This window comes from Pseudonaja textilis, chromosome 1 (genome assembly GCF_049901715.1).
Source record: "Pseudonaja textilis isolate UNSWEBS1 chromosome 1, rPseTex1.2, whole genome shotgun sequence".
NCBI classification, from domain to species: Eukaryota; Metazoa; Chordata; class Lepidosauria; order Squamata; family Elapidae; genus Pseudonaja; species Pseudonaja textilis.
In genome coordinates, this window is record NC_141990.1 from 225,906,358 (window position 1) to 225,921,715 (window position 15,358).

At 37.8% G+C, this 15,358-nt stretch overlaps 2 protein-coding genes across 3 annotated transcripts in view; one reads left to right on the forward strand and one right to left on the reverse strand.

Moving 5' to 3' along the window:
* The window catches only part of STX3 (syntaxin 3), a 49,701-nt gene extending 44,730 nt beyond the window's left edge, over positions 1 to 4,971 (forward strand). Inside the window, exons 10-11 of one of the 2 annotated variants that reach the window (XM_087920767.1) lie at positions 1,372 to 1,486; positions 2,513 to 4,971. In XM_087920767.1, coding sequence (XP_087776893.1) covers positions 1,372 to 1,455 — 84 coding nt within the window. In that variant the 3' untranslated portion in view covers positions 1,456 to 1,486; positions 2,513 to 4,971. The remainder of the gene's footprint in view (positions 1 to 1,371; positions 1,487 to 2,512) is intronic. The other variant, XM_087920768.1, reaches the window with a different exon arrangement.
* A 4,448-nt stretch (positions 4,972 to 9,419) lies between these two features.
* On the reverse strand, positions 9,420 to 13,516 carry MRPL16 (mitochondrial ribosomal protein L16). Its single transcript, XM_026721337.2, has 4 exons — positions 13,340 to 13,516; positions 11,928 to 11,993; positions 10,256 to 10,404; positions 9,420 to 10,092 (listed from the first exon to the last, which is right to left on the reverse strand). Exons 1-4 carry the CDS (start codon positions 13,395 to 13,397, stop codon positions 9,607 to 9,609), a joined length of 759 nt encoding a protein of 252 aa, XP_026577122.1. The 5' UTR covers positions 13,398 to 13,516; the 3' UTR covers positions 9,420 to 9,606.
* Positions 13,517 to 15,358: the final 1,842 nt, after the last annotated feature.

The window sequence follows — 15,358 nt, forward strand, 5'->3', positions numbered from 1 at the left end:
CTCTAATTAACGCATGTTTCTGATTCAGGTGTGCAAGTTTGGACAGCAAATCCCATTTTAAAGTGCAAACTGGATAAGGATCTGTATTATATTGTAACCTTGCCTGCAGTATGTGTTTGTGTGTCTGTATGTAATATCTAAGGCAAGCTTTGTATTGAATTGAGGACCAGGTATCTTACAAGGAGCTGTTTTCACAATTCTTTAAAAACAAGATAAGGAGGGTTTAGAGATCACGGTTTCTGGAATTCTTTCCCACACTTTAATATTAGTGCTACTGTGGGCTACAGAACCAGGAAGAAAGGGAGGTTCAAAGGGGAGACTCAGCACCAAGCAGTCAACAATATTCCTAGACACATTATGGAAATTTTTATGAAATATTTTTCCCAACAGCTTCTAGCCAGATTCCAGCCTATTTTAAAAACTTTATCTGATTTCTCTCACCATATAAAATTTGATCCCAATCTGTTCAATTTTCAGAATTATTCTGAAAATTAGTCCAGTGTCTCTTACACAAATTCTCCCCAAAATTCCATTGTATTGGAAAAATGATCCAATTTGGAATTTTTATTCTGCTTTACTAATATAAACAGAAGCCACCAAGTCCAAATGAAGCCTCCATCCTATTCCCTGTCATCCCGATCTTTCCAAACCCTGCCTAATATTTGAAATAAAACCACTCTTGTACACCAGGGATTGTCCGTCTGGTTGGCTCTGATAATCCAATCTATTCTAAAAACTGAATTAAAACTAATGTCACTTGTTCATTTGCACATTCAATCATACCCATCACAATGTAACTTAACCTTTGAACTTTTACTTACATGATTACTTGCTTCTGTTGAATAGAACTGAATATGTATACATTTGGCAACATATTCAGTAGTTATTAGTTCATTTGTTGATTATACATATAGATTATCAATTCTAAGTCACAGAAATGCAAGTATCAGTCATGTGATAGTATGTGGAAATGACTTTGGGAGACAGGAGGAAGATCCACAGCAAGAGGAACTGTTAAATAAAAGGCAGCTTAGCCTGCAGAATTAATGGGAATATGACAAACATCTCAAAGGGGACACTTCCTAGTTTCTTGAGTTGTAAAAACAAGAGAAGAAATGTACTTCCAGACTTGCAAGATTCTGTTAATATAATCTTACAATGAAGTATAATTAATTCATCTGGATATGCTTCCTGTCTGATCTACCTAATAGTACTACTTCAATAGTATCACAGAAAGTACACTACTACTACTAATAGTACTATTGAAGTAATACTATAAAGCACATTAACATTAACCGTCCAATTTGCTCAAACTTTACCTCTCATTTGTTGGCACACTAGTTAAACATCTTCCTTTTTTCACTCTTCTAGAAAACAATAATTATCATTGTGATAATAGTAATCTTGCTGGGAATTGTAGCTCTCATTATTGGACTTTCAGTGGGACTGAAATAAAAGTAACCAACTGGGTTTCTGGCACTGAACCGTAAGTAGCCTGGGAAGCTGAATTATTATTTCAATTCTTGACTGCTTTTTCAGGATTAGTTTAATCTATCACTGCCAGAGAAAATTTTTAACATTTTCCTCTTGGTTTGAAGATCATAATACTTGGTCAGGGTTGATTGATTTGTTTAATCACAGTACCCAAATGTATTCCTTGGTTTATAAAAAGAACTGCATATACTCCAATATGGGTCCTTCTACAACATGTGGCACAAGGGTCTGATGGTCCAATTTGCATTTTTACATATGATTCTGAATTTTGGCTTCTCAATGCTGGAAAGTGGTAGGAAAGAATGACCAGCTTCATGAATCAAACTAAGCCACTGTATGACTTATGTGGTTTCAGCTTAGTACCACATGCTCTTTCAGACATTGTTCTTTTAACAAACAATGGCTTAAGTTCATTATACATGAACTAGGTCACCATGGCTTGGTCAACTACTCTTAAAATAAACCTTGCAAATATTTGACAGTCTGGAAAAGTTTGGGGTTTTCCACAAATGTGATACATCCTTTCTGAATAGGAATCTATTGTATGTTCCTTCACATAAATAAATTGTATTTGAGAATGGTATTAACAGTACTACTGTTTACAAGGCCATCTGTACAAATTAAGTTGATTTTTATGTTTGGTTGATCTGTGAAATTTTCCCATGATAACATGATAAGTCCCTGATAACAGATCAGCTATTTTTCTTTTATTAATCCCATCACTTCTCCTCACCATTGTTCTCAGAGTGTAACTTTTGTTATACCCCAAAGATGATGGTGATGATCTCCTATTGGCTTTTTGTGGACTAAAGCTTCAGGGCTAATAAGGAAGGCCATCATGGAGTAAAAAAACAGAATTTTTAACTCATTAAGCATACTGAAAGCCAGGTAAGGGGATGATTCCTTTCATGATCTACCACTCTATAGGAGTTTATATTGATATATGACTTTAAAAAGTGGGCTGTTCTTTCCTTTTTGAGACCTAACTTTTCCCACTTTGTTCCTTTCCATCTTCCAGACATTCCCAAGCTCCTTCTAAGTCAGTAGCAAGATTTCCCTTCTTGAACCTCAATGCCATGGTTTGTGCTTTCCTTCCCTACCCTGCTTGGATGAAGTATGAATGGTGCTCAGCAGGATGAGTGCACTTGCGCCCATGTTTCCTGTGAGAGCCAGACTCTTCCAGTTCCATAGCCTGAAGACCCTATGTACCTTCCTGCAACCAGAACATCCAGAAATCTCATGGCATTCCAGAGATGAGTTCCTATCTGATCTACTCCTTATCCATTCCTCCATTCCTTCCTGATTTACCTGCTTGCTTCAATTCAAGGATTTCTTCTGGAATGATCAACAACACAGTGGAAATGAACCTTAGAGGAATTTGGGGAGCCTTATTGCCTACCTCACTGCTTTAATTTAACTCTTTCAAAAACATTGTACAGATTATTGGACTTGTCAGACAATGCTATTTTCAAAAAGTCCATTTAGAACTAAGCCTTAAACTGCTATGTAACTCTTAATCTTCACCCCATTTTATACTCGACAGGCTGGAGCAGGTTTCGTATTTTTTACAGAAAACATAAGATGATAGCCCAGAGGGAGTCCTTCAATCCACATCATGGTAGCTATGAACATGACAAATGAGTCTGCAGTAAGTTAAGTTATTGTTGGAAGACACAATGGATTTAGGCAAACAAGCAAAATTGAGGCACTCCAGTTGGTATTCAATCTATGTTTTAAATCAGGCCAATATCTGTGTTTTACATTAGAGATGGACTATTAGCACTCACACCCTTGAAGTCTGAGTTGCTTGTGTTTTATTAACTACTCAGCTCAAATGTTTTGCTATAGCCATGGATATTCTATATTTTGGGAACTTAGAACAGGTCAGAGTAAGACCTGTCTTCAAATACTCATTAGCAAAGACACTCCTTGGGATATGTGTTACTTCATATTGGACAGCTCCTTTCACTTGTGAAAAGCAATTATATTTCTGAGGTGCTGTATGTAGTGGTGCATTCAAAGTGTTTTGAGTTGAAATAATCCAGTTTTGAGCAGTTTCTCTGAGTGCACTAAAATTGTCTGACCTTGGAACCAAAAAAGGAATATGTCACCTTGAGATAGGACCACTTCCAGTACACTTGAAACAGTCCATTTTAACCTAACATGTTTTGGAGAGCTCTATTTGCAAAGTTTAATTTCTTTCAAATCAAATACTGAAGGCACAATTGTATCTCATCTCTTTTTCTAATATAGAATTGTTTTTATGGTCTATCTCTTTGAGGACATGAATATTAGGGAAATTGGGGGCTGGGAGGGTTCTTTCTGTTTTAATATTTTAAATTTTATACTGATGGTTTCTGGTTGATAAATGTTGCACCCATTACTGAACTTGCTGTTTGTTGTTACCTGATCAAGATTTGTAGGGCAGAAAAAGTGGTCTGGAGAAAAACATTGTGTTTAGTTGATGTGGCATGGCAGCTGAGACCCATTTCTTCTAACATTTACAAATTCTGTTTATAGAAGATATTTTTTTTCTTGGTAAAATCCTTCTATTTTGTTAAAGATGAAAGAGAAGCTTTCTCTTATGAATACAGTTATAGCATTGTTTTTCTGATAGAAATTCCCAACATTTTTTTAACTTTTATTTTTGTATATAAGAACATTTTGCTGTGATTAACAACTTGTATGCCCTTTGGCCTATCGACTACACCTGTTCCATTCCTACAGTGGTATAACTCATGGAAATAGAAAGATTTGTGTATTGCTTAAAAATGTGTGAATTTTTTTAGTTGACGGGGTACTTTTTTGTTTATTTAGAGAAGCTAGTTATATCATCAAAAGAGTGCCAGATTTTTCCCTGGGGGAAAAGTTAACACAGTTGTTGCCTTCAAAATCAGTATATTTGCTGTATGGAAATCTACCTCAGAGACTGAATCAACCAAATTCTCTGCTTACATCTTATCTTTGATGTGGAGCTGTAAACTCATTTGATGGCAGATTTTGGGGCTCTGGCAGTAGTATTTTATGCAGATTTAGAGATCAGCAGCATATTCAAATTCTATAGAGATTATTTACTTTCTAATTATATGAGACAAAATAGTCCTTTGATTGGAAGAGAAAGTGATTCCCATTTTGTCTGGGGAGAGATGACTACTACTAATTCCTAGCAAAATTTATCAACTTTTCCACCAGTTCCACTGTTTAGATTCTAGTTTGTCTAGCCATGGATAAACAATTTATATAACACTTTCGAGAGTAGACAGACAGAGCTAAGAAAGTGTGGTGGGCTCACTTGGCTTTGATGTCTGTAACTTGTAAATGGGAGTGAAAGGACCATTTATGAACACTATCTGTAAAGATGAAAAACTGCACTTCAACATAGTAAGCTGCCTATGGACAGCGGAGATTCTACGAAATTGTTTTTGATGAAACTTTTTAAAGAAATGATGAAGTTTAAGAATAAATGAATTATTGGAACATCGGTATGTAATTTTTGTGTCTGTTCACTTAACTCCTGAGGTAGTGGGTATAACCATACAATTAATTTTGAGGAACATGTATTTTCTTTGGCCTGTATCATGTTTGCCATAAGGTTGCAGCATCTGTAGGAGGGTGTGGTAAGAATGGTTCCATGAACATAGAGGTACTCCCCCTATGTATTTTTAGGACACCAACCTTAGCTGAATATTTTCCTCTCATTGCTAGTAATTATAGAGATGTCTGGTAAAGGAATGCAGAATTAGAAATGGACTTTTGGATAGCACCCTTTCCATCTACAACAACTATGAATTGTACAAATTCCCAACATGAACTGGGCCCAACAGTGTTGTATAAAAATAACTCAGGGGACAAAAACACAATGAAGCGAACTTTGAAATATCTGGGTCTGTGAAAGAATAGTTTGTACCTTCTTCAACTCCTCTGTGTTGTGTCTCAACCTTCCTATTGTACAGTCTAAAATCACACTGTTACAGGTAGTCCTCTATGTACAACCATTTGTTTAGTGACCAGTCAAAGTTACAATGGCACTGAAAAAAGTGACCTGCAACCAGTCCTTGCACATATGACCACTGCAGCATCTCCACAATCACATCATCAAAATTTGGAAGCTTGGCAACTGGCATGTATTTACGACAGTTGTAGAGTCCCAGGATCACATGAAGGCCAGCTGACCAGCAAAGCCAATGGGGAAAGCTGGATTCACTTAACGAAGAACATGATTTGCTTAACGACTACAATGATTTGCCTGACCACTGTGGAAAAAAAGTTTGTAAACGTGACCCACTTAAAATCCACCTTGTTTAGCAATGGAAATTCTGGTCCCGATAGTGTTTGTAAGTTGAAGACTTACCTGTACTATGTGACTCATATAAAATAAGCCCTGTTCTTCCTCCAATTCTATCACCTCCATGTTTATTAATACATCTGGGTATTTTTCCTCTTGCTGAGCAGAAGAAGATAATGATTATGTTATGCTGCATCATCCTCATCATTATCCTGGCTTCTACACTTGGGAGCTTCTTTATGTGAACACTCATTCCTTGTTTCAGGTAAGTTGTAGGCAGCTTAGTGTAATCATTTTAACCACCGCAATTGGGATCCTCCAAACTGCAGTTGTATTAGCCTGTATTTCTATTTTCCACCTAGACTAGTGCATCCCTAGTTGTGGTGAAAATGCTTCACCTGATACTTCTCTGCAGTAATTAATTGTTTAAAGAAAAATAGCTATCTACTTATATAAGCTTATGCAATTTAGGTAAGTGAGGTTAAATATCATATTTTTAAACTGCATCAAGTGAAAAGATAGAAGATATTTTATTCTAATCAACAGGAGGGAAACTATCTGCATATTAGGTTTGCAACTTCCAGGATCTTTTTTGTTTAATATGATTAGACACCACTTATGATCTCTATATCTTTTCATTTTTCTTCTCTTTCCTTTCAGGGTGGATCTGTAAGATGATGTTGGCCTTTCAGGCTTCCCCAATCCTTTATCTCCTGTTCTTCCACTTTTGGAAATGTCATAGCCAATGATTAACCTATCAAAATGTCTTAGTTGATACAAAGAGGGGAAGAAGGAGCCAGAATAGAGCAATGCCTAGAAACATCAGCTTGGAAGGGGGAAGTGAACATTACAACATAAGGGTCTTTTTTATAACAAGTACCAAAAGCCAACCAACCTATATCTTGACTGATCGATCAAAATTAATGCTTAGGTTGTATGAGACATCATTATCAGTTATGCTGGCTCCTTCTACCCAGTGTAAACTTTTTGGCATTGAAACCCAGTTCTTGGGAGACATTTTAAATGATTCTTATGGAATACGATAATAAGCTCCATATTCCCCTGCCTTATCTTTGCTACCAAAATCTATATGCACCTCCTTGCTTTTAAATGTGAGGTGTTTTCCCTGGCTGTACTTTCTGCTTGCGCTATGTCAAATGTCAAAAATAAATTATTTGTTCCAATTTTCCTCCCAAGACACTCTTAGCAACAATAACATGAAGTTAGACATCCGGACAAAGATCTGTCCCATATTTTCTCACCTTCTGAATAATACCCAGAACAATGTTAAACCTTGTGATTCCAGTTACAGATATGTGTATATTTCTAGCTCATTTAACTGCATGACAGCAAATTTTGACGCAAGCTGCAGGCATCTGTAGTGGAGGCAAGGCTTTAATGTTCACGAAGATGATTTGTTTGGACATCAACTATCAACATATTTTTACATACTGTACTGACTTAATACATTTCTTACATACTGAAAGTTTGTCTTTTATTTAAAGAATTAAAACTTATTTATTCAAGCATGTAATATTTATTGCTTTGGATTGTGGCCCTGGTTAGGATGAGTGAGCATGGTTAGCATATGATTCATTTTATCCTGGTCCAATGATACCGGTTTAGCTTCCATTTGGGTAAACATCTATTTTCCCCTTTGAAATAAATTCCTCATTAGATAGGGAAAGGGAGATATTTGCAACTATATAATGAACAATTCTAGTAATTCCAGATTTAAGTTATTCTGCTACTGTTCCAAAAGCATAGATATTAACAAAGGAATCTTTCTGAATAAAAAGTTTATTTCTTGAGAATCGTGTGATGGACTAAGTCAATAAAGAATTACTCAGATACAGTAGTATGTGGAGCGAGAAAAGAAATTTGGGTCTTAGGATCTTCCCAATTCAGTTCCAAATACTGGAATAACTTCTTTTCCATCTAAATTTACAGCAGGGGGTAAAAGTATAAAAATGCACACTTTTAAAAAATCTATATACTAATAAAATGTTTGTGTTTGTTTGTAATATTCAATTGGTCAAAGAAGTACATCACAGGACAATTTTTGAATCAACATACCTCAAATGGGCTAACTTACAGAATGCGACCAAAATCTGGGACCCATGACTCCTGTGGGATTGAAATGTGGCAAATTTGTGGCGACTTAGTGCTGCCATAATCAACTGCAGTTACATTATTGTAATTTCCAATGCTCCCTGCCAATTTCCCACAAACCATGTCTTTGCTTGTAGGATGCTGGCAGAGAGTATCAGGAACAGGGAAGCAGGCAGTAGAGGTTGCATATTGCTCAGGTACATTTCTCCCATGTGTACAATCTCCCCATTCCTTTTTGTGCTCATGCCACACCAATCAATCATACAACTTTCCTGACTCATGCTGAATCCTGCACACACTCCCCAACCTAGAAGGTGTCTCTGCACATGTTGGTGCACCCTGCTCAACCTACACTACACTCCCCATGCCCTCCTTGATTCCTCCACCTCTTCTGCACCTTCTCCGACCTATGCTGTATCATGCCACACCCTAAACCAACTGGCACCATTCATACACCCTTGCACATACTTCCAAACCCATGCACCACCCTCATGCATCCTTCTGGTCCTGTGTAACACCTCATGCAGCTTTGTGCCTCCTCCCCAACTCACACCACTCTTCCCCGACCTGCTGAGCACCCCTTGTGCACTCCCATCTACTCTTCCTCATCCATGCTGCACACCTTGCTCCAACCCACATAGTACCTTTTTTTTATTGTCAATTGAGATGCTGGCAGAAAGGAGGAGGAAAAAAAGAGGGAAGGTAGGCAAGAAGGACAAGGAAGGAAAGGAGATAAGAGGGTGGCAAGGCTATTTCCCACTTCCTGCCAATGTCCCATAAGGAAACTGGGGAAGTTGACAGGAAATTGGAAATCACTCCTGCTCCCATTGATTTTCTTTGCCTTCCTGTGGTCATACTGTTTGTTTATGTAAGGAAATATCTCTGAAATGAGGACCCAATGGATTGTGAATTGTCCAGTTTTTATTAAAGGCTGCCTATACCAACTGACTAGTATTTGTTAGTCTTTTAATTAACACATGAGTAGCAGCAGCAAATGGAAGCTTTATTTTTACTTCTACATTGATCCCAGATACATTTTTATTGTAGTAAATAACAATGGTGTGATGGCATATGGTATGTCCTTGGGAAACAGGAGGAAGATTCTTGTCTGGGCTGCAGCTCTTCCTCCTTCTCCCAAAGTCATTCCCACATACCATTACAAATGATGAATAGCCATATCATGCTTTGTGTTTGGAAACGAACACTCACTCAAAGAAAAGGGTATGCTGGAAGGGTAGGAAGTACTTCACTGGTTACTGTCTGGTAAATTTCTACTGAGAAAGATAGCAGCCATTTTGTGAATAGGAAATAATTCCCATAAAATGTTCTAAAATGCCCAGCATGTCTATTGAGCTGTGTGGCTTACAGGAAAAATGCTTCCAGCTTATGAGAAGATAATTTGTTTACCAAACTCATTACACATCCAATTATTTAAACTGGATTTTGATAATTTTGTCCCAACTATTTTTGCAAATCAAAAGTGCACAGAATTTGTCAGATGAAAGTCTAAATATGAAACACTAACAAATTTCCATAATGAGTTTATTTACCCAAGTTCTACATCATTATCACCACTCCATCACCCTCCCCATACTTATTGGACTTCCAGATATATAGTCACTCATTTGATTCTTCACCCACAAATATCTCTGTAGAGAAAGACAAAGTTTTCAAAGAATTGCTGCAACAATTGATCAGGTTCCTAAAGTCTCCACTCACACCCTGTCAGGCAGGAAGAACTTTCCCCAGTGGCGACCCTTGTACTGTAGGTCATAAGGGCTCAGATATTTCCGTATTCCCAGCATATTGGCAGTAATAATGCGCTCAAATGTCCATGGATTCTGGTTATTACATCGCCTCTCCTCTTCTCTGTCCCGCATCTCTTGAAGGGTTTCCTTGCTGACTGCTTGGGCTTCGAAAGGCAGTTTCTTGGCCACTTGAGTGAGGAAGTATTTCACCTCAGTATACTCACATTGCCCACCAATTTCCACTATCAGGCGACCTGCTTTCACTGCTGACACATAGTGATCAATTGCACCTTTGCCACCACCCATACGGTGTCCTAGTCCTTTGCGAGTAATGGGTTTGTAAGGAGCAGGGACTCTCCACAGAGCGAACATTGTCTTGGGATTCATGTGCCGATTAATACTCAGACGCATCACTTCAAAGTGAACCCAGCGGAGATAGCCACCACCCATAGCCTGCAGGTCAAGGAAAGTCGAGGGGGAATTTTGTTTTATAATTCAAGTAAGAAAAACTGTCATTAAGTAACGTTTTTGAAATTGCAAGAGGGGATCTCCTCTTTCCCATCCAATTGCCACCATTTTATATTTGTTTTATACAACTAAGAAGATTCTTACTTACCAAAATACCAAATTTTCCTTCAGTAAATTCAGTGGCTTCTGTAGATGGACCTCGGATGTCACGTAAATTCTTGGGCTGTCGCCTAACCTTAAGCAAGTTTGGTTGTCTCTCAACAATTTTTAATTTGGGTTTCTCAGGAATGACAATTCCTAAAAGAATGGAATTGTAGACTCAGTTTTTCTCACAACTGCCTTTTAGCTGGACTACTCAGGATTTCTGAATTTCAGTTCATGAATTATGCTTGTGCCTTCTAACTGCCTCCCTACCCCAACTATATAGAACCACCATCACTATCTTTTAAAACAAAACATTACTTAGAAATTACTAAGTCAAGAGACCAAGGCATCTTAATTAAGAGTGTCCGGTTAAAGTTTTGATAAAGGTAGCTGATAGGTTGACAGAAATTCTGTCCTTTTAAGTTTTATGTAAGAACCAACTTTGAAGAAATATAGAGAAGGAAGAACATTCCAACAACTTAATCCAAAGTGATAAATAGAATCTACATACAGCAGGCAAGTACATGGCATTGACCAAAAGAGGGAGTACTAGAAGTGGTTGCAAAAAATGTGCGTATTTCAGCTTTGCAACTACAGTAATCTAAATTGGCCTTAAGTTAGAAGTAGATTTCCCCTTACATTTAAGTGGCACTTGGAGATATTCATATATATCAAAACTATTTTTATTCCCTTCAGTTAAATCTAAAGTTGGGATCAAGGAAAGAGCCTATCGTGTTGTTAATGCTAAATTCAAAAGCAGCAGAAGACAGGGTGGTTTATCTACTGTCCACTGCCTTTTTTTGAGATTGCACATTTACTTTAAACTGAGCAAACTCTCTTTAGATTTTTTTAAAGGCTCAAATCTACATTTGAAATAATATAAGAGGCTCTATGGAATAAAGTTATAATATAGGAGCAAGTTTTTATTCAGCCTTAACTAAAGAACTATCAGTGGCATAACTAACATGTTATAATTAGTTTGATTTCAGTTCTAATACAAAGAACTTTTAACAGATGTCCCAGAATTGCTTTGCTAAGTAAAGTATATGAAGATAACCATGTACACTAAATGCATGACACCTCAAGAGCAATATTATAATATTAACGAATATGGAAATATTTTAGAAATATATGGCCCAATTCCATCAAAAGAAAATAACAAAGGTGCTCAAATTACCGGTATCTGTTTATCAATCTGGAATATTCTCCCTTCTGAAATAAATGAGGCCCTGTATTATACTTTTAGGGATCTATTGAACACTTATTTTTTCCCTCATGTCTTTTATTCCTATTTATGTTTCTGTGTCTCTGTATTGGCTTCACTTGTATTCTTCCTTCTTTCCCTTGGTTTTCAACTATACTATTTTTTAAATTTATTATCTATATTTTGTATTTTGACTGTACTGTTACAAGATTTGTTCTTAAAATGAGAAATTATCTACAAACACATTAAACAAATAGCATTCATGGGAAATTATTTTATCTTTATGGTATTCACTGATTTGCTGCCAAACGTCAGCAACAAAAGTTTGGATTGTTAAAAGTACAAAATTGATTGGGAGAATGTGTTAATATCAAACCAAAAGAACGGTATATTTTTCACTACCATTTTTCACATTTAAAAGCAATAAAAGTAACACCATTTCAGTAATATTCTCCTCGATCCCTTAGCATACCTGTATAATCTGGAAGCGGATCATAGCTCCTGTAACCAGCAGTGAGAATTTTGATTCCACCAAAACCTAAAATAAAAAAATGCACAAAAAGTTATTGCTATAAAGGAATTGGCCTATACACAACTCTCATAAAGGCATCTAACAAATCAGTAGCATATCCATGAAACATTTCTCTCATAGGAAGTTGGTTAGTTATATTTCCTCTGAAGACATCAGGTTGTGTAGTCTACCAAACACGCTGGCTGGATATGATGGGAATCATAGTCCTCATATTTCTGAAAGCCACAGCAGCTTATTTGAGACTGAGAAGAATATTACCCAACAGCACCTACTATACTAATAATGGGCAAAAACCAGTTACAATATTGCATTAAAAAAAACATAAGGAATAAGGAATGAAATAAACTGCTGTTTCTCAAGACCATTGCCAACCTATCTCCCTTTATTGTCATCTTGCCACAACCAAGGACAGAAGGACTTCTATCTTAAAGATAATGCACCAACCCTCCAAACTTTATTGTCAATCAACAGAATAAAGCTGGAAGGGACCTTCGAGGTCTTCCAATCCAAGCCCTTGCTCAAGCATGAGACCCTATACAATTTCAGACAAGTGACTGTCCAGTCTCTTCTTAAAAACCTCCAGTGATGAAGCACCCACAACCTCTGAAGGCAAGCGGTTCCACAGGTTAATTGTTCTGTTAGGAAGTTTCTCCTTCATTCCAGGTTGCTTCTTTCCTTGATTAGTTTCCATCCACTGTTTCTTGTCCTGCCTTCTGATGCTGGAGAATAATTTGACCCCCCTCTTCTTTGTGGCAGCCCCTCAAATACTAGAAGACTGCTATCATGTCACCCCTTCCTAGTCCTTCTTTTCTCTAGACTAGCCCTAACAATTCCTGCAACCGTTCTTCATATGTTTTTGTCTCCAGGACTTTAATAATCTTAGTTCCTCTTCTTTGCACTTTTCCCAAAGCCTAGACTTGCAGTGGGTAAGGACAATTTATACAGGTTAACGTTTGTCTCCTTTCACAATTATTATAGATACGAAGTAGCTGCCTAACCTGGTTCCTTTGAGCCGTACGCCTGACAAGAGAGACAGGCACGGAACAGGAGCTCAACCGTTTCACTTCATATCCCTGAAAAGGGTGGGGCGTGTGTGCAATTGGCTCTTGTTGCTGTACGAAAGATTTAAGGTAGGGGTCTTCAAACCGGACAGCTTTAAGACTTGTGGACTTCAACTCCCAGAATTCCTCCTCCAGTCATGTTAGCACAGGTATTCTGGGAGTTGAAGTCCACAAGTCTTAAAAGTTGCCAAGTTTGAAGACCCTTGATTTAAGGGCTGCCCTGCAAAAGGCACAAGGCGCTGCATCCTCCCTCTACGATACTTAAAGGAGACGGCTCGACCACCTTCTGACCTGTCGGCGTCGGCGTCCCCGCGAGGGCGCTTAAAGGGCACCTAGCCAGCCTCCACATTCCCTTAATCCCGAAGACGAGCCACCCTTGTAGAAACACCACAGGCGGGGTGATCCCTGCTATCGCTCGAGTTACCACCTCTCTCCTCCGCTGTATTGAGAAAAGCGCGGGTCTAATCCGCCCGGGTAGCAACGCTTCCGGTGGGAAGAGCTGAAGGCCATGCCCCCAGGAAACAAGTGCTGCGACATTTTGGTTCCGGGAAAGGCATAAGCGACGCCGCTGTGATGCTGGGGTGGCGGGGAGGGAAGAGAGATAGTCTGCTGAGAACGGGACCTTCGATTCATCCAGTATTTCTTCTATATTTTTTTTTTTTGATATACCGAATTAATTTATTTTCTGTGACATTATGGCGAATAAGTGGGGGGGGGGGGAGAGACAGTGAAATAACCAAGCTGTATTGAAATAGTCTAAATTTGTGGCAGTAAATCATCCTGCATCTTTAATATCAACAGATCGTAAGGCGCAGAGTATAGTTATTACAATCTGTTGCTGTATGGGTATTTTATATATATAAAAATAAAACCTTCCGGATCCTGTCTTCCTCCCCCCCGCTCCTGCCCGGCTATTTGGAACTAGGATAAGTTTATCTAGGAGAGAGAAATTCTACTGGCAGATGGTGCGGTTTTTTCGTTAATGAAGAATAGGTAGTCAGAATACAGAGGGGAAAAACGTTAAAATAAAAAATGATCAGCATAAAGGCTTTTCAAAGCAGGAACTGCTGTGAAAGCCGTACAGAATTGCTTTATTAGGGAGATGGGCAACATAAACAAACAAACATATAAATAATAAACTAAGCATGCCTAAAATATTCAGATCCAGCAATTTCTGTCCGTCATTGCTATGACCATCTTTCTAAAAATGTTCCGATGTCATTTAATAGGAAGTGCACATCTGGATAGCTTGCAATTAGGAAAGAATTTAAGTCCAGCTTCTGAGGGTAATAAATGCATTTTAGAAAAAATGGGCAACTGCCTCAATTTTGATGCCTGAACATAGACATAACACACATTTGATGGAGGATATTATTGAATCTCTTCATGAACATCATTGTGGGGTGGAATTTCTATTGTATTAGCGGAAGTGCCCTTATGTGAGATCACATGTGATAAAATTATTTGAAAATGGCAAAAGGTGCATGTGTTTGTTGTAGCAGAGAAATGGAATGTTAAGTCTCTCTTTTTGTCCTGTGCAACGTGATTGGAATTCTCCATTTGACTTTGCAGCAGTCTTCATCTAAGGTAGGGATTTTTCTAGCTAAAAAATTGCATTTGCAACAATGCAAGGAATGGTGGGTTCTTAATGCATCAGTTATTCAATCTCGAGATGTTTCAAAATACTTCCAGATGAGCCTTTTGCACAATTATCTTCTCTCATCCACGACCCTACATGCCATAATGCCACCAAATGTGAATAGTGTGAGCCAACATCTGGAAGCACCGTAAAATAATAATTAAGTTGGACAAGTGATCAGCAAACAAGGTTAACAATGTAAGCCTTCGTGTTACTATCTTGTTTGGAGAATTGCATTCTGTTGTCTATATACACAACACAATCATGTTCAACATTTTATCACTTGCATTGATAAAAGAGGTGTAAATCAGGCTTCTATATGTTTTATTGCCCATCTCAATTTCTCTGTTTACCTCACTTAAGATGAAAAGTGTTCAGTTGGAACAATCATAAACATGCAGACAGTGCTTTAGAGGTATAAAATTTCATATTATTGATAGTTCAGTGTTTTGTTACAGTGAACAAGGATCATATCTGCCATGATATGTAGTTAGCAGGAAACATGGGGTTAAAAATTTCAACATGAAGAAAAATGTTTGAATGTCTGCTACAATGCTGTGAGTTTTTCTGTTTTGTTTCTTCTGCTCAAATGTATTTTTGTCGGGGTAATTTGTAAAATACAATAAATATGTTCATTTACAAATAGGTTGCCACCCTGAATTTAATAGGAA

Bases quoted from the DNA above. Each gene is read 5' to 3' on its own strand.
- MRPL16 (XM_026721337.2), bottom strand. From the start codon at position 13,397: ATGTGGAGGCTGGCTAGGTGCCCTTTAAGCGCCCTCGCGGGGACGCCG. The intron at 10,405-11,927 runs GTATGCTAAGGG...CCATTCTTTTAG, and splicing joins TCCGCTTCCAGATTATACAG to GAATTGTCATTCCTGAGAAA. The intron at 10,093-10,255 runs GTAAGTAAGAAT...CTTGACCTGCAG, and splicing joins AAGGAAAATTTGGTATTTTG to GCTATGGGTGGTGGCTATCT.